Raw genomic sequence first — 22527 nt, 5'->3', positions numbered from 1 at the left:
GGTGGACATTTTTTTTCCCACTACATTGTTTTTTCAGCAGCGAAAAAAATACACAGAATTTTTTTTTAGCAGCGAAAAAAATTACAATGTTTTTTTTTTTTTAATTCAGTTACATACATTCAGTGTATGAAAAACACTTTGATGATAATAAAAAAAACAAAAAACAAATCAACCTTTATATTGTTTTGATAGTAAAAAAGAAAAAAAAAGAAACACTTGATGACTTTAAATCTGTAAACCTAAAACCTTAATTTTGAAAATGCCGGCGGCGAGGGCGGAAGCTCGTAGTGCACATTGTTCCGTGAAAACCGGGGCGGCAGATGACGAGGGCGGACAGTCAGTACTGTGAGCGCACTGAACCGTTCGTGCTTTGTCTAGTCTTCTCTCTCCCTCCGGTGTTTCTACGAGATCTACCATCATGTCTGCGGACCCGTGCTCCTTTTCATCCATCAACAGCTGTGTCACCAAACACCTGAACCTGTCCCTCAGCGTGGACTTCGCCAAGCGGGTGCTCAAAGGCCGGGTGTCGCTCACCGTGGAGGCTCTGGAGGACCGCTTCTCCGCTCTGGTACTGCCACCGTTACTTTCTCCTATGCATAATAGCAAACTTTTTTAGTTGGCGTCACTAAATTGTAAGGAAGTTGTTGGTGAAATGTGCTTCCTAAAAGACAAGTCCGTCAAGATTTCACTTTGTTTGTTTGTTTAGAAAAACCTGTTTCTTCCAGTGGGCCACATTGATATTTTAATTGTTACCTTGGGTGTTGATAGTGTTGGCATAGACAGAATTGCCTTATTGTGCGTTTGGACTTTGATTTGAAGGTGTGTAGAAAAGACTGGGTAAAACAGGTGACTGAAGAAAGTACAGTTTGCCTATGGTATATTTTGTAATAAGGCATTACATAGTAATAATTATTCAACAAGCATGTAGTTGTCACTGTATTGTAGCAGTTTGGGTTGTCAATATGAACTCTCTCAATGTCCTTGTTCTATGAATTCAATATGCATGAAGTCAAATAAGTTTTGAAGCTCCATGTTGTAGCAAGGTGCATGTATTTAAGTAGCTGACTCTGCATTAGTTTTTCTTTTTTTATTACTTCATTGTGTCATAAATTTCATGCTACAATTACACAATTAGCATGTCAGAATTGGCACAATATTTTTTTTTTCACACTCAGTGAAATTAAAAATAATAAGTAAAATTAATAATAATCATGATCACAATAATAATAATAATAATAATAATAATAATAGAAAATATAAATAATTTACTATAAAGCTTGACTGTTAACAATAAATTAAGAAGTAATTTAGTTGCCTTGTGTACGAAATGCGTGGTATAAATAAAGTTGCCTTGCCTAAGTCAAAAGAGAAAATAATAACAATAAAGATAAAAAATAAAGAAAAAAAAATAAAGAAAATGTATTACAAGTTAATAATAATAATAATAATAATAATAATAATAATAATAATAATAATAATAATAATAATAATAAAAAAGAAATTAGTTCATCTCAAAGCAGTCCCTAATAAATATGTTGTTTTATCTGCTTCAGACTTTGGACACCAGCGACCTGAAGATTGTCTCAGTGAGTGCAAATGGACAGACTGCCAGCTTCACCCTGGGCTCCAAACACAGCTTCAAAGGTGCCCCACTGGAGATCACGCTGCCTTTTGATCTCTCAAGGTGAATACTAATTCAATATTCATTAGTATTTGTTAGTTTATTGTAATCACTGAATAATTTGCTTCCTGAATTAGGGGGCAGCATGCTATTGTGGAAGTGACCTATGAGACGTCTCCCTCTGCAAAAGCTCTGCAGTGGCTCACACCCGAACAGACGGCTGGAAAAAAGCACCCGTATCTGTTTAGCCAGTGTCAGGTGAAGATTTCACTCTCCAACGGCTTCTTCTATACAGTTGATTACAAAAGTGGTCCAAAAAAAAAGCTCTCGCAACGACAGTGTGAAATGAGCCACAATCTTACAAAACCAATGTTCTTCCTCTTTTTGAGTTTTGTAAGAAGTACCAAATAAGCAATTACCTAAGATGCATTCAGTAATCATATGAAGTGATTTGCTAAAATAAACCTCCGGTGCACCTAAAACCTCTGCAAAACATGTTTTATTTTGACCATCAACATAATATCAATAGAATGTTAAGTCTGATCCGTATGATCTGTTATGTTCTTTATGATTGTGAGTATGAAGAGAATTTAGACTTTTATCCTTTTTATTAGGCCCATCACTGCAGGAGCATGGTACCCTGTCAAGACAGTCCCTCTATCAAACACACCTACTACGCCCAGGTAGTGTACACCCTGCACTTTTATTCCTTCGTCTTCAGTCTGAAATGTGACGGATGTTATTCCCTCTCAGGTGTCTGTCCCAAAAGATCTGGTAGCTGTCATGAGCGCTGTTCGTGATGGCCATGAGCTGGACCCTCAGGATAGTGACCGCATCATCTACCGCTTCAGACAGACTGTCAGTGTTTGTGTAGTCTACAGTTTTAGTTCACAGTTTCTATACAAATACAATTAAAACGTTGGTTTCCATCACAGGTGCCCATGCCCTCATATATAATCGCCATTGTGGTCGGAGCACTTGAAAGCAGGTAATTAACCAAAATGTATTTACAGTGTGACATTGAATATCTACAGTTAATATAACAAGTGGATTGATTTTTCTTTTTTTTTTACAGAGAAATTGGACCAAGATCTAGGGTCTGGTCTGAGAAAGAATTCGTGGACAAGGCTGCATTTGAGTTCTCTGAGGTGACAAGTTTAAAACCCAGACTTTGTCCGTTAATGTCTCGATAACATGCCCTCTGTTCATCCTTCATTCTCAGACTGAGCGGATGCTGCAGACTGCTGAACAACTGGCCGGGCCATATGTTTGGGGTCAGTATGACATCCTGGTTCTGCCGCCTTCTTTCCCATACGGAGGCATGGAAAACCCCTGTCTGACCTTTGCTACTCCAACTCTTCTGGTAAGGCATTGAAACACTGAGCTATTAGATATTTAGATTTAATAATATTCAGATCTCATAATGTGGCACTGTGGTGGTTAGTTTCCATCGAGATTAGTGTGAAATCATTGACAGATTTCTACTGCTGCTCGCGGAAACCAGTCAAGGCTGGGACAGAAACTATGGTTGGATCACCAAAAACAGCCGAATAAAATAAAATTGGCCATTGATGGAGATGCCAAATGTTTTGTGTTTTAGTTTATGAAATGCTGTTAAAGAATAACTGATTTCATTTGTTATGCACAAGATCACTTCATGTGAGTCGTTTGTAACCTAAAAGCCTGTCATATACCCAAGCATATTTAATGTAGAAAAGCCCTTGGATCCTTGTTTGATGTTTTCCATCACCGTTTAAACCAAGGTTTACCTGAAACATACCACGTAAACCCTATAATACAGCTTATATATATACTGTCATATCTCCAATTGCTGCATCTCGCTGCCTCAGAAATGTCGCTCCTGTTGTTGTGATTTTCTGATCGGCTGATTCAAACAGATACTGCACAGATACTATATCACAGTGTGATGAATGACAATGTTCTTTATATCTGCAACACTCTAAAAGGGTACAACTTGGAAATGTTGAAGAAGTCGACCTGCAAATGCAGTCTACTGCGCACAAGAAATCAAATGAACCTAATCACAAAGCTTTTTTACATAATACATGTTTTCATCTGTTTCTTTTTACAGGCAGGAGACAAATCGCTGTCCAATGTAAGTTTCTTTTTCCATTTCTTTGAATATGCTTTGCATCTTTGGTGTTTCAAACCGTTCTCATGTATATTTCAGGTAATTGCTCATGAAATATCTCACAGCTGGACTGGGAATTTGGTGACCAACAGGACCTGGGAACATTTCTGGTGAATATTCTCTCAAAGATTCTTTCTCATATTGGAGTAAACATTGTAGTCAAATCAGATTGTGTTTACCAGGTTGAATGAGGGTCATACTGTGTATCTGGAGCGGATGATTGGCCGCTTAATGGAAAGTGAGCAGTTCAGACAATTCAAAGCAATGGGAGGCTGGAAAGATCTTCAGGAGTCTGTGAGAACGAAGCACACTATTTCACTGTAAACAGCCACAGTCTGGAATCTTGATCAATTGGATCACATGTGTATCATCATTTAGGTGAACACTTTTGGTGCCAACAACCCCCTGACTAACTTGGTACCGAGCCTGCAGGACGTTGACCCTGATGATGCCTTCTCTTCTGTGCCTTATGAGAAGGGCTTTGCTCTGTTGTATCATCTGGAAGAATTGATGGGTGGTCCAGGTACTATATACATAATACATAATAGACAATACATAATACACTTAACAGTGTCATTTACTACCCATTTATGTACGTATATAGTAAGCCAGTATTCTGTGTGATTCTTTTTGAAGAGGTGTTCATGGAGTTTGTGAAGTCATATATCCAGATGTTTGCTTACAGCAGTGTCACCACAGACCAGTGGAAGAATTACTTGTACACCTACTTTAAAGACAAGGTAATTACTTTCAAGGAGTATGACAGAAGCAGTGTACATAATATGGAGGTAATTTGTTATGAATACTTAAGCTGGCTCTTATCCTCAGGTGGACATCCTGAACAAAGTGGACTGGAACGCTTGGATGTACACCCCTGGAATGCCACCCGTGAAGCCTCAGTGCGTCTATCATCTTTTCTGTGCGCTACATTTAGGATGTTAGAATGCAAAAAAACACATTATATCACACTGCGTTTTTTTCAGGTATGATACCACTCTGGCAGATACTTGCATTGCCCTAAGTCAAAAGTGGACTAAGGTAAGATGTGGTGAAGTTTAATGCAGTTTTCAAAGCTTTGAAATGCTGTTTTGTGTTAGGCCAAAGAAGAGGACCTGGGTGGTTTCAAAGAGTCAGATGTGAAGACTTTGTCATCCCACCAACTAATTGAGTTCTTGTCCCTTTTGCTTCATGAGGTAAACCTTGTACTTTATTGAGCCTTGTCCTGCTCATACTGACTGTGCTTAAACTTTTGTAGGATCCTTTACCTTTGACTCATGTAAGGAAGATGCAGGATCTGTATAATATGAACAGCTATATGAACGCTGAAATCCGATGCCGGTGAGTGAGAGTTGTAAATACATATGAACTTATATTATAATGATGACATAATTTCTGTTAAGGTGGCTGCGCTTATGTGTGCGCTCAAAATGGGAGGATATGGTCCCGATGGCACTGAAGATGGCAACAGAACAGGGCCGAATGAAGTTTACACGGCCACTTTTTAAGTAAGTTGTGTTTTGTTATTTTGAGCAACAAAACAACACACTGTAACAACTAGAAACTGAAAATTCTATAACCGTACTCTCAGATATTCTAGAAGCAAATATAATAATTAAAGAATTTCGGATATTTGCCATAGGGCGCAATGTAATCTTCCAGGGGGGCTGATGCGCCATTTTTTAGACTTTTAAAATATTAAAAAGACAAAGTCACTGATAATATACATACATACATAAAATGGCCTATTTTCCATGTCCTTTTTTACTGTCATTATATCGTGAGCTGAGTTTTTACATATTAATAATCTTTTATTCAGGGTTAATGACTGAACCTACTTCACCCATTTGTTCTGAATCCGATTTTGTGATAGTTTGGGCATGAAATAGCTTGTTTGGCAGACTGGCCACAGTGTGATTAAAGAGACTCAGATGTGGTGAGTCTTGCTAGCAGGATGCACATTTGTTGCGTAATGTGTAGTTGGTACATAAATTGCAACATTCTGATCCTGCGCAAGGAACCTGGTTTCATTTGTAATATTGTCAGAGTTTCATCATGTTTTGTTTTTTTGCTTGTAGGGAGGTGCACACTTTGGAGAAATATCGTGAAGAAGCAGTGCGAGTCTTTCTTGCCCATCGTGCCGCCATGCATCCGGTCACAGCAGGACTTGTAGCCAAGGACCTAAAAGTAGAACAGACCAAGAGCAGTGGTCTGTGAAGGCTTTACATCATCCCAAAGAAACATGACTTTTCCACTATTGTTGAGTCATATATTGAAACATAATCCTTATCTGTAAAGTTTAACCCTCAACCATGTTTTCATCTCAGGGTTGGTATTTTAATAAATCAGGAACCTGCTTAAAAAGCCTGTATGTGGTTCTTTTCTCCCAAACTGAAAGCTACCCTCAGCGAGGGATGCATTACCAATAGGCGCCTCTAGATGCGTCACCATGTGCTCCACACTCGCAAAGCGCAGAAGGAGACCGCCGCTGCACCTCACACCTCCTTCACCCGTTTATTATAATAGATCCATGCACTCATCTCACATCACACCCCCAGGAGAAAAAAGTACTGCGCTTTTGACTTACTACTACATACTAAATGTAATTATTATGTTCTAAATGTCCAAAAAAAGTGCCTTTCATGTAAATTGCAGTTTAGCAAATAAATCTCAAAATATTTACTTAGATTACTGAGATTTCCGTAGCTCATTGAATGCAATCAGCAGCGTGTGGTCTAAACTGTGAGGAGAGTGAGGGGTGTGTGTGACGGGGGAAAGCCAGGTGAGGGGAGGGGGTTGGTGGTGGGGCAGAGCAGAGATCACTACTCCACCTACTGATGAAAAAAATTCAAGCTTAAGGCAGCTTTAAACTGATGTACACTTGAAATGGAACATTTATAAATAACATTTATTAAAATGTAACATTTAAAACAAAATAACTGCAGATTGCAAATATGTTGAAGAATATTACATTTATGGTTTTGAGTTAAAGTGCCCCGCTGTTGCTTCCATGTTTGTTTGCTTTACAGGGGACATAAAGCCACAGCTGCAGTCGGTGCACAACATTTTTTTTTTTAAACAAATCAACACTCACAACAATCCCTGTGAGTGACATTACTCCTCCTGTGCACAATCGCTCATATCACGAGCTCATCGGACTTTGACCAGGTCTTTTAAACTCTCAGCAAAACTGTCAAATTGCTTAGTAATTGATCTTAGTAATAGTCGTTATCTCGGTGCATTAGATAACAAGTTTAATGTTTCAACATAACACCAATAAACAAAAGAAATTCAAGAAGGAATTATTAATTTAAAATAAAAAAAAAAGGTTCAGAGATAAGCAGTAGCTAAAGGATCAGTTCAGATTTGACAGTGAAAGCCTTGAACATTATATAGGTGCAGAGAGACCCAAACAAAGAATAATTATTTTTATGTGCATTTTAGGCCATATATTATATACACATAAATATTGGTTCGATTTCCATTATTTCCATAATGTTGTCTTTGATCATAGTCTTTGTAACACTGCCTTTTTGCTGTAATTTCCAGGTTAGTAACTGCATGGGTGTGAAAGATCAAAAAAGAAATCAGATCACATCGATTTCTTTTAGATTATTTAAGTGGCACGTAAACAGCAAAATCTGAAGACTCCAGAAAATCAGATCATTTTTGGGCCTTTAAACATAGGGAGTATGGTGTTGACCTAAGGCACAATTAATCTACACCTGACTTGTTGGCACAGTTATAGAGAGAGAAACACTTTGGAATTTCTATAACAAAGGGTGTAACGCTGCAGAGTCAAACTGAAAGTCAGAAGCATTTGAAGGTCATAGTCATCAGTTTTGAAAGTGTCTACATAATGAAAAGACAGCGCAACTTACACTCATGAAAAGTGCCACACATGAACGTAAACTGGAACAGCGAACATAAGTTAAAAATAAACTTGATGGTATTAAATTATATGACAAACGTTTAAGACAGGTCCATGTGGTATATTGGGTCTCTGTTTTCAGCACCTAGTCCCAGTTAAGTCCCAGGCCTTTGGAGAGCATTACTGCCTCGAGGTCCTGCTCCTCTTGACTCTGCTGCAGCCGCTCCTCTTCCAGCAGAGTCACCAATGCGTCTCTCTGCTCCACCACCTCCAGCATCTCCTCCAAGATCAGACGCTCTTCCTCCAGCTCTGACGCCCCCTTCAGGTGATCTGAAGAAAATCAAGTCATATTATATTCACATTTGATGATAAAACTCTGTGACGTTGATAATTAGCTGCAAGTTTTGACTGACCATCTACTGCCATCCTTTCTCTCAGTTCTTGTTGTAACCGGCTCTGTCTGTCCTCCAGCTCTAACTCTCGTGCACTAATAAAGAAAAAGCAATATAATGCAAAAACAGTAACACGAGCAAAGGCAATGAGGATACTTACAATATCATCAGTTCAGACTCGTAGCGAACTAAGGAGTTCTTCTGTTGAACAAGCTGGAACCACTGCTGCATGAGCGCTGGGTTTTGCAGTTTACCTAAACCTATAATGAAGCATGTTAAACCATTATCTCTGTCCTGTGAATGTTGTCGACGTTATACTGATTGTATAAAAAAAATAATTATATTGTCTCTTTGGCTTTTAACAAGGCATCAGTGGTCCTCTGTATTGTAGGTTTTTGTGTTGTTAACTATTTTCAGTCTACTGTAATAGATTCATTTCACTGGATTTTTATTTTAAGAATAGGCTTAAAATGAAATGAAATGAAATATTAATGTCAACCTTAATGTGCAGCACTTTTAAAACTTTATATATAGTGTATATATATATATATATATATATATATATATATATATATATATACAGTAGCTTATACAAAATGTGTCATGATATAATTTTGTGAAAAATTCTATGATACTCACCACCAAGATAAAGTCCAAAGTCTTGGCTGTAACCAGATTCTCCCCAGTAATCTGAAAGACATTAAATGTAAGCATTCTCATTCAGAATCTGTTGTCCCTGGTTCATCATCTGGAAGCAAGTTATATTTCCATGGCCATCTTCTCATAAACATTTGAAACATTTGAGCCACTGTCGCCTCCAATGACAGATAATGACATAATCAGCAAAGTGTGACTGGTTGATGGCGATGATGAACCTGTGACATTGGTGACATGGGGAAATCGGCTTGACTGCATCTTTACCTGCTTCTCCTCTTAGAGCTTTTTCAACTGCCACTCCTCTAGCCTCCAGCAATCTCTGCTTCTCATCCACCTGCTGCAGCTGTCTCTGGATTACCTGCACATGACAAACAAGGTAAAACTACTGCCATGAGGCCATTTTAGACTGGGTCCAGAGAGTTTACTTGGGCTTTGTGGAGTCGTTTGAGTTGCTCCTGTTTGGCTTGTTTTCGGGCAGATCTCTGCACACGTCGAGTGAGCTCAGCCTCCAGGTCTTCATTTTCAGTCTCTTTATCCTTTTGGAAGAAGGTTTCCTTTACACTTAAACTGGATGGCTCTTTGGGCACAGCAAGAACTCCCACCACTTCTGTCGGGCAAGAAGATCCACCGTCAGAGTCTTGGACAAGGGGTCTTTCCTTTACAGGGCTTTTCTGCAGAAACACATTGGAACAGCTGTGTTTGTATTGTGCCACAAAAACGAATGACAGACAGTGCAGAAGCTAATGTTAAGTGCGTGTTATTTTGATATAACGCCACAGGGAGTCCATTCGGTCCAGGTTAGGTTCATGGATATATTATTAAAATGGTTATTTTACGTTGTATACAGTAGTTCCCTTTGCGGCCTATGTCATCAGTGACATCAGCTGGAGGCAGGAAGTGAACTAGCAATCACAAGTGTAAGGATTAAACAACTCGGAGCCATGCATTATACAGTTTTAATGCACGACATGGAGTCAAGAACACCACGACAGGCGGCGGAGTGGCGTTCCTCCACGAAGTGCATTAAAACTGTTTAACGCACGGCTCCGAGTTGTTTAATCCGCTTATACCGAGGTCCCACAAACTGAAACTGTTTGGCCTGTTTGCTTCTTTTAAGTCGTGGGTTTTAGCTAAAAACTAGTTGCAGCTCAATAGAGTTCGGGAATGTGATGTCATCTCGCTAAGCATTATGGGATTAGCAGCAATTGTAAAGTAATGGAGATTTTAAAAGTCAAAATACTGGAGTTATTGTTCACATTAAATCACTTGGACACCACAGTGTAATAAATGTATTTACCAGCAGTAACTCAGCAGCCAACGGAGTTGTTCCACGTGTTTTTTCTCCACTTTTTATACTGTCTTTAGCTAATGTTAGTCAATGGAAATGTATTACTATGTTACTATGGAAACAGCTGCAGTGGAGTGATATAGAACGAGATTTAACTGTTGCCGGACTAACCCTAACCCTACAACTTTAAAAAGTCATCCTGTTGTGTGTTTAGGAGCTGTAAATTTAAGTTTTACAGTTGCATAACCAACAACATCAACTCATTTGTTCATCATTACTAAGACAGCTGCTGTGAAGTTGAGGCATAACATCACACTAAGGGCCGTGGCCGAGCCGAGGGGGAATGAGGCTTGATCATGGGTTGATAAGCATGACATTACACATGATAACCAAGCAACTTCTGGGTCCAAACTGATTGTTACATGGACATACACATGTAAAAACAGCAACTTTAACTTAATCTCCAACAGAAATAACAATAAAATCTCACTAGAATAATATGTGTCACCATTTCTTCAGGCAAAATTAAGGTATTACATATTGAGAATAAGCCTTTTTTTCTTTGATAATTAATGTAAAATATTAATACAAGTCCGGAGTAAATATTTCTGTGTGATCAGTTTAAAAAATGTACAAAAATCTGGGGTTTAAATCAGAAAAATCCCATTATAGAGCTCAACAGTCCCACCCACTTCTGGTCACATGCTGGAGTCTGTGAAAAGAGAAAGTGTCATCAGCTGGGACCGAACCTACAAGCTTTGATTTATAAAGCTAGTGCCCTACAAGGTGAGCTAAAACTCAGGTCATTCGGTCACAGCACGTCCCTGGCTAGTGCCGTGTTCATGTGATCCTCAAGAAATGGAAAGTCTTACGGATCCACATTAGTTATTACCACAGCAATAACAATTCTTTCTGGGGTTCACTAGTGCCCTGGACTTACATGATCCACACAGACTGCAGACAGGCACAAATGAACTGTTTCAGTTTGTGGGACCATGGTATGGGAATTAAACAACTTGGATCCACGCATTACAGTTTCAAGTCTAGAACAACATGCATTGCAGCGGCTGGCAGTGAATCCTCATTAAATCCTTACGTGAAGATGTTCTTTACCTGAATGCCATATGAACACTTAAAGGCCATGGCGTGGGGAACATACACAGGCTGAAAAAGGCCCAAGAAAGATATAAGAACATAAAACACCATGAGTGACAATAGTATGGATAATATTGTTAATACCAGCAGATTTTCTTCTTCTTTAATTGTAGCTCTTTGTATATCTGATGTGATGTCACAAAGCTCCAGCTGCAGCTAAAAAAAAGTAAATGGTTAGTGTAAGAAAGATAGATGGTAAAAATTATAATACTAATGTTTATGTTTACATTTTTTCTTGGTTTTAATGAACATCTCTTCAGCAGAGTAGATGTTTCAAGCCCAGATTCTTCTGATAATGTAGCAGGTCTATAATCTAAGCAACAAGGACACATCAGATTAATCGCTTATTTATCTATTTGTGTGTGTTTGTTTGTGGGCGCGTAGGTCACCTGTAAGTCTTCTCTGTTTGACTGATTCTTTTGTCAGTCTCTCTCTGCGCTTGCAGCTTTTCTTAACATTATTTCCGGATAGTGTTGCTTTGAGGAAGGCCCGGGTCGCACCTCTCTCTGTCTCTTTCTGTCCCAGTACAGGAATGTCCTTCAGACCTTTCAACTGGAGCAGCAGGGCCTCACCCACTGCCTGAATCGGGGGTCCCAAAAGGGACTTCTGTCTCTGTTCAGCTGAACCTGTTTTTTTCTGCTCTGATTGAAAGCTCTCCTGCACAAGCAAAGGTCTTTGTGTGGGACGTTCAGGACTGATGTTGTCGAAAGTACCATGGCAGGACTCGAGTGCTCCCACAGACGGGAGACAAGAAACAGTCTCCAAAGCAACAGGAGTGAGGCTTGTTGGAGGCAATAAATGTGACTTTGTAACATGACTTGTGTTTGTGTCTCTATCCTTGAGCTCAAGAGAGCAAGAGGAGGAGCCAGCCGTGGAGACACAGGGGGAGGTGTGCAGAGGAGTCTCACACTGAGAGCTGGAATCAGCAAAAGACACTGACAATGCAAGTTTGTCTTCTTCTGTCAAAGAGTTGCTCTCGGAGTCTTGATAAATAGTAAAAGGTGAATATGAAGGTTAGTTTAAAAAAAGAGACACACAAAGTCACAATATACAGAATATGTTGTTGAATAAATAATAGCACTAGTGGGAGATCTAAAAAGAACCAAGCATAGTTTTAAATAGACTGTAAAACTGGTCCAGGATTTTTTTTTTCTGTAAAAAGGCAGCGTACATAAGCATAGCAAAAACTTACTGTCAGTGGACTCCAATTCGCTGCTTTTAAAATACTCATCTTCATCCACCTCTCCCTCCTCTTCCTCCTCTTCCTCATCCTCCTCATCCAACTCTGTGTCCTCTGCTTTGTTTCTGAGAGAAGCCTGAAGTGTCAGTGCCTCTCTCCATGAAGCTTTAGCTTGAGGAGTCGGGCTGTGACCGTCGCCTCCAGTCTCCTTTTCCAAATCTGAATCAGAACTACAACATACACCTGGATCACCTTCTATCGTATGATAATAAAAATAACCAATAACATGACATATGGTACTGTCTCTGTTGTTTGTTTACTGACCTGGTGCGTGACTTCAGTCTGCTGTTGGTGTGACTGTCCTCCACTCTGAGGTTAAACTCGTTAAGCGTCTCCTCAGACACCTCCTGTGGCTCCTCCACTTCTTCCAGCAGCTCAGCTGCGATATTTGAAGAGCAGCGGCGGCAATTCTCCAGTTCGATCCGCTCAGGCATTGTGCTCTGCCTCTTGTTGAGAGCAGCCTCCATCAGAGAAGCCACTGTAGACACACATACGCGCACACGCACAGACACACACAGAAACACAGACACACTAAAGCCACATTGATCCAGTTTAAGCCAGCGAACAGTGTGCATTAGACACCCAGAATTAAACTCACCTGATGAGCGACGACGCTCTGCTGCGATAGAGATTAAAGAGTCAGCCGAGGAACCGGTGAAAGACGGGATCAGGGAAACCTGCAAGAATCAATGATATCTTTGAAAGGAAATCAGGCCAATAAATCGCAAATTTAAATGTATTCAACTCAAAATCTGTAAACGTACGATAGATGTGCGATGAGAGATCTCTCTGTCTGATGACAGGCGTCTCCTTCTTGCAGTTGTAGCTTGTGATTCCAAATTAAAATGCTCTGGACAGAAAAACTTCCCTAAAAGACAAAAGAGTTTAAAGTAGGACTCTATATTGTATGTCACAACAGTCGCAGAATCTGAGGTAAAAATAATCAAGTTGGCCATTTTATACCAGTATTTTAAAAAAATCTGCCGTCTCAGCTTTTAACATTGCTCACATGATCTTTAGTGACTCTGTGATTGGCTGAGCAATAACACAGCAATTAATAGTCTAGGGAATGACCCGGAGCTCAGGAATACAGTACAACACTTTGTCATAGATCTAGGAGGTCAGCAGTGACAACCATCTCGTTGAAAAGATTTAGAATCAAGTTCAGCACAAATACACTGATCAGATGACAGCTTAGATAGCATCTGTGGTTGTGGAGATTGGCTGTTTATCAGTCATGCATGGTGGTCATGTCAGTGTCACTCAGCAACAATGTAATGCAATGATGAACTGCAGAGTTCACCAGTAGACCACCAGTCCTGCACACAAGAGTGTATCAGACGGGTATTTGGCCATCAGATGATGCCTTCGCGGGTACCGTCTGATGGATACCACATTACTAGTGTAATAATGTTATCTTAAAGGTGCACTATGCAACTTTTTAAGTGAAAAAAAAAAAAAAAAATCTCAATATTTGTGCATATTTGACCTGTTACTGACTCAGTGGCACTATGGGTGAAGCATGGCACCTTTGCTTTCCCTCAAAGTGGACTTTATGATGCTTTATGATCAATCGTTTTTAGGGGTTTGTACTAGAAACTAGAAACCCCAAAACAATTGATTCTGGGTCGTCAGAGGCCACTGTGAGGAAAAGCAAAGGTGCCATGCTTCACCTATATGGCCACTGAGTGACTTAACGGTCAAAATGCACACAAATATCAAGGTTTTTTTTTCATATAAAAAGTTACATAGTGCAGCTTTAAGTGTATGTGTTGTAAAGACTTTGAAAAAACTGTTGCACTTTAGAATTCTGCACTTAATTGTAGTGTATATTGTACTTGTAGTTGTGAATTGCCTTTTGTTATGTAATGTTTTAATTTGGTTGTGTAATTTTAATTGTGTAGGACTACAGGTGGAAATTAGCATAGTGCTAAATCTGGTGCACCCATTTTTTTAATGTAACTGCACACTGTCGTTTCAATAAACTAAACTAAACTAAACTGAAGTGCACTAACCACTGGGCCGGTCGTAGGTGTAGGTGGTGATTCTCAGACTGCAGCCACAGTATTCACACAATAAGCAGCTGCGGTGGAAAAACAGGCCCTCTGCACTCAGCCGCTCCATCACATAAACATGCTGTTTACAGAAGAAGCACGTGTCACTGCTGCCTGCCGAGCTCGCAGCCTAAAAAGACAGATACAGAAATTATCAAGCAAATTCAAACATTCAAACATTTCACATGGGCTTATGCACACTGAGCACATGACATTCAAATGTTCCAGAAGAGTAATTTAGTTCTATATCTTATATCATAAAAAAAAAAAGTACAAATGCATCCATTCGATGGCCCCTCTGGCGTCCACTAATCACACACACACATTCATACATTTAAGAAAGGGGTCTTGCCCACAGACACAACGACAGTATGAACTGGGATCAAACCATCTAAGATTAACCCACTGTGCCACTGGCAACCATGGAAGAGTTCACTCTTTGCTTTAAAGTTTGAAGATTTCATTTTTAAGTAATTCACCATTATCATCCATACACTGTTCAAATATTAAACGGTACTATTTTCAAATGGAAAGGACACACAGGTCAAAACACATAGCTAAAGGCATATATTTCCAGGACATATACTTGACATGTGATTCAAGCTGAAAGCTGTTATTCAGATGCAGCTTTATCACATGCACCAGACCCTACAGGAGTAAAGCTGACTGTTCAGCCTCTGGACCCAACGAACGAAGCACAAAGTAGAACAAAGGAGAACTATCAAACAAGTCTGACAGCCGCCTGCAGGGGAATCTCTCTCTCTACTATGTACTATAAGCATTTCATATCAGATGACGCTGATACTCAATACGCTGACTGCAGTTAATATGAGGCAATAAAGAGGGCAACATTTGTTATCTATTATATGGTTACACCATTTGAGTATTTTACCCCCACCACTGCGACAAGATTTGCAGTTTTTAAAAGATCAAGAATTCGTTTATTTTTAGATTTAGTGTGAATTTAAAATGTCAAAGATGGCAGTGGCAGTCTAAGCTAGTTTTATACTGGATAAACCGCAATGAAGACACATGATTTTGTTGTCATTGGAGCACATAATGTTTCTGAAATGTACAAATTGTTTATTATTGCGATCATTAAAATGGATGTTGATCAGATTTTCAGTTACTGTGCCTTCCTATTTTCTACAAGGTCAGTGGTCCTCAACTGGTGCGCCGGGGCCCTCCTTTTCACCCCTTTACCCTCTCGTATGCAAAAAGTGGTCACCTGAATATGGGGTCGAGGTTTAGCAATGTTACATGGCCAAATGGTGATGTTAGCTAATATTCTGAATGACCAGGTGAGTCCATGTTTCTTCCCTGATGGCACAGAGTCCAGACCTTCATTTTGAGAATATTTTCTGATGGTGTGACCTGATTTTGGCTGTGACTTTCTATTTAACCAGGCAGTGTTTACAGTATTTTCTGTTCTGTTGATGCAAGCGTTGATCATACTGACTTAAAGGAACAGGCCACCGTTTTTCCATACTGAGATATGTTCTTACCTGAGCTTAGACGAGTTGATGCGTACCTGTCTGGTCTTTGTGCGTGCGCTCAGTCATCCACAAAGACCAAAGATGTTGTTAGCATTTAGCCTCTCCTCCTTTCCTCTATGGGGCCAAACGGGGGTGCAGTTAGAAGCACAAAGACCAGACGGGTACGCATCAACTCGTCTAAGCTCAGGTAAGAACATATCTATATGCAAAAACGGTGGCCTGTTCCTTTAAAATAGTCCTGTGAGCCACTTTTTAGTCCCAACCACTCGACAAACACGGGTTTTCATCACAACCAACCACGGCACACAGCAGAAATAACAACTTTCAACTTTCACAACCAACCTGCTGTGACTTGATTCTCTCTTTGAAACGGAAGCTCATCATTTCTTGTTGCTGTGTTCGTTTTTTCTTCCAGAGTTGGGGAAAAATAGTTAATTTAGGGATTTTATAACTGGCACAAGAGAAACTCACTGACAAACCCGTACCAGTCTCCATGCAGGCAGCGAAAAACTGTCTTCAGAGTTGTGCTGACTGTCTGAACCTGAGGTGGACAATACCTCCCCCTGCTGGACAACAGCTGGACCCTGGACGTTATTAACAATATGGATTGAATTATTGACGAAGTATTGACAGCACACAATATACAGTGTGAAACTAACCCGCAAGCCCACGGTAGCTGAACTCTGAGCAGCGGTAGCTTCATCTTCTTTTGCTTGAAGTTGACTGGCCATGAATTTCACCTTAGACAAACCGGTCTGATGCTGCTGTTCGCTGCCCGTCTCCATCACTGGTTCATCTCGCTGTTGACTCTCCTTTCTTCTCTTACCAGGGTCTTTTTTATCCTATTGGTTGAAAAATAAGAAAAGGTGAACACCCACTAATTGGTAAGATAACTTGAAGGAAGAGAAAAGCAAAGCAAACCGTCAGCCTCATAGCATTCACAACAAATACAAAGAAGCATAATAACAAGAGTCCATGATTGTGAAGCTCTTTAAGTACCTCTAAAGCGCAAACAGCTCATATGTTGGACTGAATCAGGTCTAAACTCGGACTAAACTACGTATAAAATAGGCCTAAAGCAAAAATAAAGGAGGTCTAAACAAGGACTAAGCTAAAAGAGAAAATAATGGTCTGAGTCGTGTGGAAAACAGGCTTTCTAAACCTCTTACCTCCTGCCTTTAACCTAGCACATTTTCTCCAGTTCGGCTTCACCCAAATCTAAAAGCGTCTCGACTAGAGTTTAGTTTACAACCTACAGGCCTGTGTAACGCTTCATTTGAAAGCTAAGACCTACAAAACTGATCCTGACTTTTTTTGTTGTGCTGTCGCCGCATTTTTGTCACTTTTAAAAATATTTAAATAAAAAATGTCATCCTCATTTTCATTGCGTTGTTTAAGAAGCTTTTAAATTTGAGCAAAGCTGAACAGGAGAAAATGTACTCGGTTCAGGCGGGAGTTAAGAGGTTAAAATTTAAAGGTTGATGAATCAGGGCTCTTACTGTGCGTTCTTGGGCAAGACACTTCACCACTTCACTGGTCGGAGAGGCTAATGGCAAAGATTGACAGTCTCACTTGGAATGAGTGAATGAATAATGACTACAGTGTGGTGCTTTGAGAAGGTTTGGATGCATGCTCTAAGGCTGACGTTATGCATTTCCAGCGTCCTTACCGTTGGGTTTCTTTTTCTGAATGAACTGTATCCTAGTCTACTCAATAGAGAGACTGGAGTAATGAGAGCTCCTCGCAGCTCTGAAAACTGAGACAGAGAACCTAACGGACACATGTTAAGAAGTGAAACAGACAAAGAAATAATTGTACTGACAGTAAACTGTGTCGAGCTCGCCTCACCTGCTGGAGTCATGTTATTGAATATATGATACAACTGACTCAGATACATGACCATAGAGAGGGAGTCTGGTTCTCCAACAGATAACATCTCGTCCACAGTCAGCAGCGGCGAGATGCCAAACTCCCGTTCAGTCACATCAAATGCAAGCCGAACATTTTCTTCAGCTGCAGATTCATCTAAAGACTGATAATCTCTATAACACACAAGCACAGTAACACAACACTAGGAACGAAATAGATTTATAATTGTACAATATATACTGAATTAGTACATTTCTTATACAATAGACTTGCATCATTACTTCTTGCCTGAGTAAAGAATAATAATGCATCATAATCATCTGCTGTAATTATTTACATTAGTTCAGGACTGTGATGGTGAATAAGGGCACAGAGTGCAAGGCCATTCTTCCAAGAAGAGGTCAGGTCATGAATTGCAACTCCACGATATCCCCGAGTCTGCTGCTGGCACCAACTGAGCAGACTGTTGGAGAGAGAGAAAGACCCTGGAAGCAGAAAAAAGACAAAACCGTCAGCTCATCCTCTTACTGTATGAAGTTGAATCAAAGCAACAAATAAAGTCACTCTGGACGTATGAACTATATTGAACTAAGGCTGCACAATGAGAAGAAATTTGATTATTTGATATGGGGTCCTAAATATTGTGATGACATTATTACATTCTAACAAAAATATGAAACAATAAGTTTGTTTGTTTGTTTGTTTGTTTGTTTGTTTGTTTTTGATGAATTGTGTCAAAACAAGACTAAGATGGAAGCAAATAAGGAGAAGTATGACTAAATAAATGACAGTGCATTTTGTTTTAAAATGTCAGTCAGATGGAAGACTTCAGAGATGTGTGGCTTCTTGCAATATGGATATTCTGTCACCAAATATTATATTTGGCAATACACTGCAGCTCCGCATTAAATGTATTTATTAATAATGGCATTGATGCTCAGTGAACTGTGCAGAGCCAACTCACCCTGTCTGAGGAATCGTGGAGAGGTGAGTGTGGCCTCAGTCTCATGTCCAGTGTTAATCAAATGTCTCACCTGAAAAGACAAACATTCCTAAACTCAGCAGAGCGGTCCACTGCTCGAGTGTCACCTGTCCCATGTCGGCCTCTTTCTTTACACAATATGTGATTTATTTGTGTCTCAATTCAATTCAATTGTTGGAAAAATCTTAATTTTTTCCCCAGAAAATATCATGCTGAGGCATTGTAGTCAATCACTAGATTTTCTAAAACTGGTCATGGTCTTCACCGCTGTTAAAACATTGTGTGATACCTGTGTAGGAGTGATGAGTAATGGGTTCACATTTGCGTATCGCGTGGTCGGGTCCACAGTATAGAGACTGAAGTTTTTCTGCATGTTTTCTGGAGTCGTCTGAGGCAGGATACGGTACAAGCTTTCTCTGGAAATCAAAGATGAAAGTAACGGAGGTCACGGGTGGATGAAGCACACAAAAACTATTTAGTATAAATACACTTATTTGTTTAATAAAATGTACAATATGTAAGTAAAGGTTCGGTGAACAAAGTATTCACAGACGAAAAGTAAAAATGTGTCTCTCGATTGAGGTGGTGTCATGGTTACCTCATGGCAAGGACTTCCAATGGAGAACCTCCTTGTGCCCAACTACGAATCATCCAGGCCGAGTCCAGCGCTGCAAGAAAACCACGCGCTATACCAGTACCCATGGGCCAAAAAGGCTAAAGGAAACAAAGAAAATATCAATCTGACCATTCTACTTTATCTCTATTAATAAACTGTCCCACCTCCAGTAAGCTGTCCCCGACCAGGGTGACCAGGAGTTGGTGACTCTGCCGCTGGTAAACCATGGCAGCGTGCTCGGAGGCGTACAGGCAGGTGAAGTCAAACATGGCCACATCTGGATGGCCATAGTGGTTCATGGCAAATTCCAGAGACGGCAGCTGATGATTGGTGGAGAAATCTGCAGCTTCACGGGCATACGCCTGCAAAGCATTCTGGTCCACATTCTCAGAAGAAAGAAGGAGCTCTGTGTCCACAAAGTCCTGATGAACAGCATTTCAACAAAACAGAATCTATAAGTATTTTCATGACTCTGCGGTGGCTGATCTGAATCGACTGATCGTATCTGCTTTTACCTGCAGAATGACCCGTTTCTCCAAGAGACTTTGCTTTTTTGCTGTCATTACAAAGTAGTGAGTGTCGTCTTTATAGTAAACAATATTCTCCAGGTCAATCCCTGTAACATTGGAGTATATTCACAAAAAAGTTAAACTGCAGGTCAATTAAAAAAATTATAATAATAAAATAAAAAGAGTAAAGACAGACCAGTTTCATGCCGCAGTTCTTGGAAAAAACGTTGATTGAAAATAAAGGCCACACCACTAATCTCCTCCACCTTAGCTTCAGCTGTTGTGTGTCTATTTTTAAAGTTGGCTGTGATGGCAATAGCAAGTTTCCCCCTGAACTCTTTACGCTTGAAACCTGAATGAATGTAAAATAAGATTATTACTATTAGCTTCTATGTGTTAATGTCACACTATGACGTTTAACAGGGATCCAAAACACAGTTAATGATGCGAGCTTTAACAAAGAAAAAGGATGTACCAGGAAATGTGTTTCTTCGTCCATCTGCTCCAACAACAACATCAAATTCAAGCTGGCTGACGAGATGAGATTTGGGATGGACTTCTAGCCTCCAGCTAATGTCTTCCAAAAGACAATTGGACACAGGTTAATCTTTGAGTGTAAAGAAAGAATAGGAAAGAAGACAGGACAGAACAGACTTTTCTTCCTCAGGGAGCTAAAATCCTTTGAAGCCTGTAATGAAATGCTGTATCTTTTTTATCAGTCAGTTGTGGCAAGCGCTGTATTTTTTGCTGTAGTATGCTGGGGAACTGCATAACGGCTAGGGAGGGGAACCGGCTGGACAAGTTCAAAAGTGTGTGTCAGGGATGGGGAAGGGGTGAACTCTGTTGGTGAATACACAACCCCTGCTCAGAGAAGCCGCCCCCGTGACTGATTCCTCTCCATGCGCAGCAATACTGAGAGGATCAGGAGTTTGTCCCAGCTGTAATAAGACTGTACAATAAACCTTCTAATGTGCCCTTTTTATTACTATTGACTCATGTATGTACATCGTCTTGCCCTGTTCTGTCCGGTCTCATCTGCCAAAGATTTAAGTATGATTTAAGTATGTTTTACTTCGTTTGCGTTGATCCTCTTGTGGTTCAAGCAGGCTTTTAAACTCCACATTGACATGGACCTCCACCCCCAGCAGGAGCGCCACCTTCAGAAGGATGAGCTGTAGCTGTCGGATGCCTGCACACATTGGGGAAGTCAGAGGAAAAGAGGAAAAGCTTTGCAGATGTGTGTACTGTGGAGACCAGTTTCACTCACTGATGTGATCAATGGAGCCAGCACAAAACTTTCCATAAAGCTTCTTTGCTCCAAGTCCACGGAGATCGTGAATAGTAAACGGCCACAGATGGAGCACATTGTTTCTGGAAAAAGAGTCTCTTTTCTCCAACACCACCACTCGAGCTCCCATGAAGCTCAGCTCCACCGCCGTCCTCAGACCACAGGGGCCTGCACCGATGATGACGCACTGCACAGAGGACGCAAACACTGACTAACCTGCAGTCACTTACTGTAGGACATATTATGTGAGATAAATATAAACGCACAGAGACATTGCTGCAGGCCCGACCCCTTTGGTATTCCCCAAACGCAGCCCTGCGGTCCAGTTTAGACCAAAGGCCATTGGCCCTCCAGTAGCTGAGTCGTTGTTTGATTGTGGGGTACAGCGGCCGTGGGGCAGACTGCAGGTCCAGCTGTAGATGCAAACATAGTGCGCTGAAGGAGCGCAGTGTGGCTCTGCACGTGGGAGCTGAAACAAACTGATCAAATAACTCCTGAGCATGGCATTGAGGGTCCAACGCCTCTCCCATGACAGTCCCACATATAGGAGGTGCGTCTCCCACTGAGGGTCCGAAGTGGTCCCAGGACGGCCCGAGACATCAGAGACACTGGAAAAGGAGGCAAACAGCTTTATCTTTAGCTACATGGTGTAATCACCTTTACCATCATTGACATGGTATTTATACAAATCTTGCTCTAGTTATGATTTAAAGCAAAAGTTTAGACAAGTTCTCAGGAGGTTTGTTTTAAAGAGAGAAACCTACAGGATTAGACCATGTCCTGCTGTGAAAAGCCACTTGAGCAGGGAAAATGAGTTCACGAGCATTATCCAGACATAAGATTAACACGTAAAATACAGTATACACTGAGAAAAAGTGTATTTTCTAAGTGACATCGGAATGACATATCATGTACCTGTAGATCTTATCAAATGGATAGTTGTATGATCAAGTATGTAGACGGACTCTGACCACTGACAGTATCTCTCTCATCTGTAAAGACATACATGTGTTTATTTGTATCAGGTTTTAAGAAGAAGAATCAACATGAGCTGCCGTACAGTGAAACAATGAAGCTCAGACAGAGCAGTCCCATCTGCACCAAGCACAGATGCACACACTCACACAATGCTGGAGTGTATGCACATGTAAACTGTCACAACACTGTAACTCTGGATTTGCTTCAAACTAATCCAACGGGGCAAAATGGATATAAGTCTATACATGGCATAGTTACATTGTAACTAGTAAACAGCTACAACTACTCCTTTAAGTCTTTAGTTGAAGGTGAATTAAAACTTACATTTTCTCAGGGACATGTCGCGAGTGTTGTCCGCCTCA

The 22527-nt window shown here is 40.4% G+C and overlaps 2 protein-coding genes across 2 annotated transcripts; one reads left to right on the top strand and one right to left on the bottom strand.

Moving 5' to 3' along the window:
- Nucleotides 1-272: 272 nt before the first annotated feature.
- Nucleotides 273-6145, top strand: lta4h (leukotriene A4 hydrolase). Its single transcript, XM_079552047.1, has 19 exons — nt 273-568; nt 1554-1684; nt 1759-1879; nt 2236-2304; nt 2375-2479; nt 2557-2609; nt 2697-2769; nt 2844-2984; nt 3714-3737; nt 3813-3883; nt 3956-4067; nt 4152-4296; nt 4410-4513; nt 4602-4672; nt 4757-4811; nt 4871-4966; nt 5029-5111; nt 5174-5278; nt 5849-6145. Exons 1-19 carry the CDS (start codon nt 419-421, stop codon nt 5985-5987), a joined length of 1848 nt encoding a protein of 615 aa, XP_079408173.1. The 5' UTR covers nt 273-418; the 3' UTR covers nt 5988-6145.
- A 1296-nt stretch (nt 6146-7441) lies between these two features.
- LOC306959329 (protein-methionine sulfoxide oxidase mical3b-like) lies at nt 7442-22158 on the bottom strand. The gene is made up of 32 exons (XM_079551417.1): nt 22103-22158; nt 21454-21795; nt 21167-21374; nt 20972-21088; nt 20375-20476; nt 20096-20251; nt 19906-20006; nt 19555-19812; nt 19373-19488; nt 19064-19190; nt 18757-18826; nt 18130-18277; nt 17772-17965; nt 17593-17693; nt 16583-16765; nt 16409-16507; nt 16266-16331; nt 14389-14557; nt 13138-13241; nt 12972-13050; nt 12638-12851; nt 12326-12543; nt 11523-12116; nt 11361-11446; nt 11218-11289; nt 11092-11142; nt 9116-9361; nt 8955-9048; nt 8673-8723; nt 8194-8293; nt 8055-8128; nt 7442-7971 (listed from the first exon to the last, which is right to left on the bottom strand). Exons 2-32 carry the CDS (start codon nt 21715-21717, stop codon nt 7787-7789), a joined length of 4647 nt encoding a protein of 1548 aa, XP_079407543.1. The 5' UTR covers nt 21718-21795; nt 22103-22158; the 3' UTR covers nt 7442-7786.
- Nucleotides 22159-22527: the final 369 nt, after the last annotated feature.

Source organism: Gobius niger (genome assembly GCF_951799975.1).
Source record: "Gobius niger genome assembly, chromosome: 2".
Lineage (NCBI taxonomy): Eukaryota > Metazoa > Chordata > Actinopteri > Gobiiformes > Gobiidae > Gobius > Gobius niger.
Note: the sequence above shows the minus strand (reverse complement) of the source record. Positions and strands in the feature narration are given on the sequence as shown.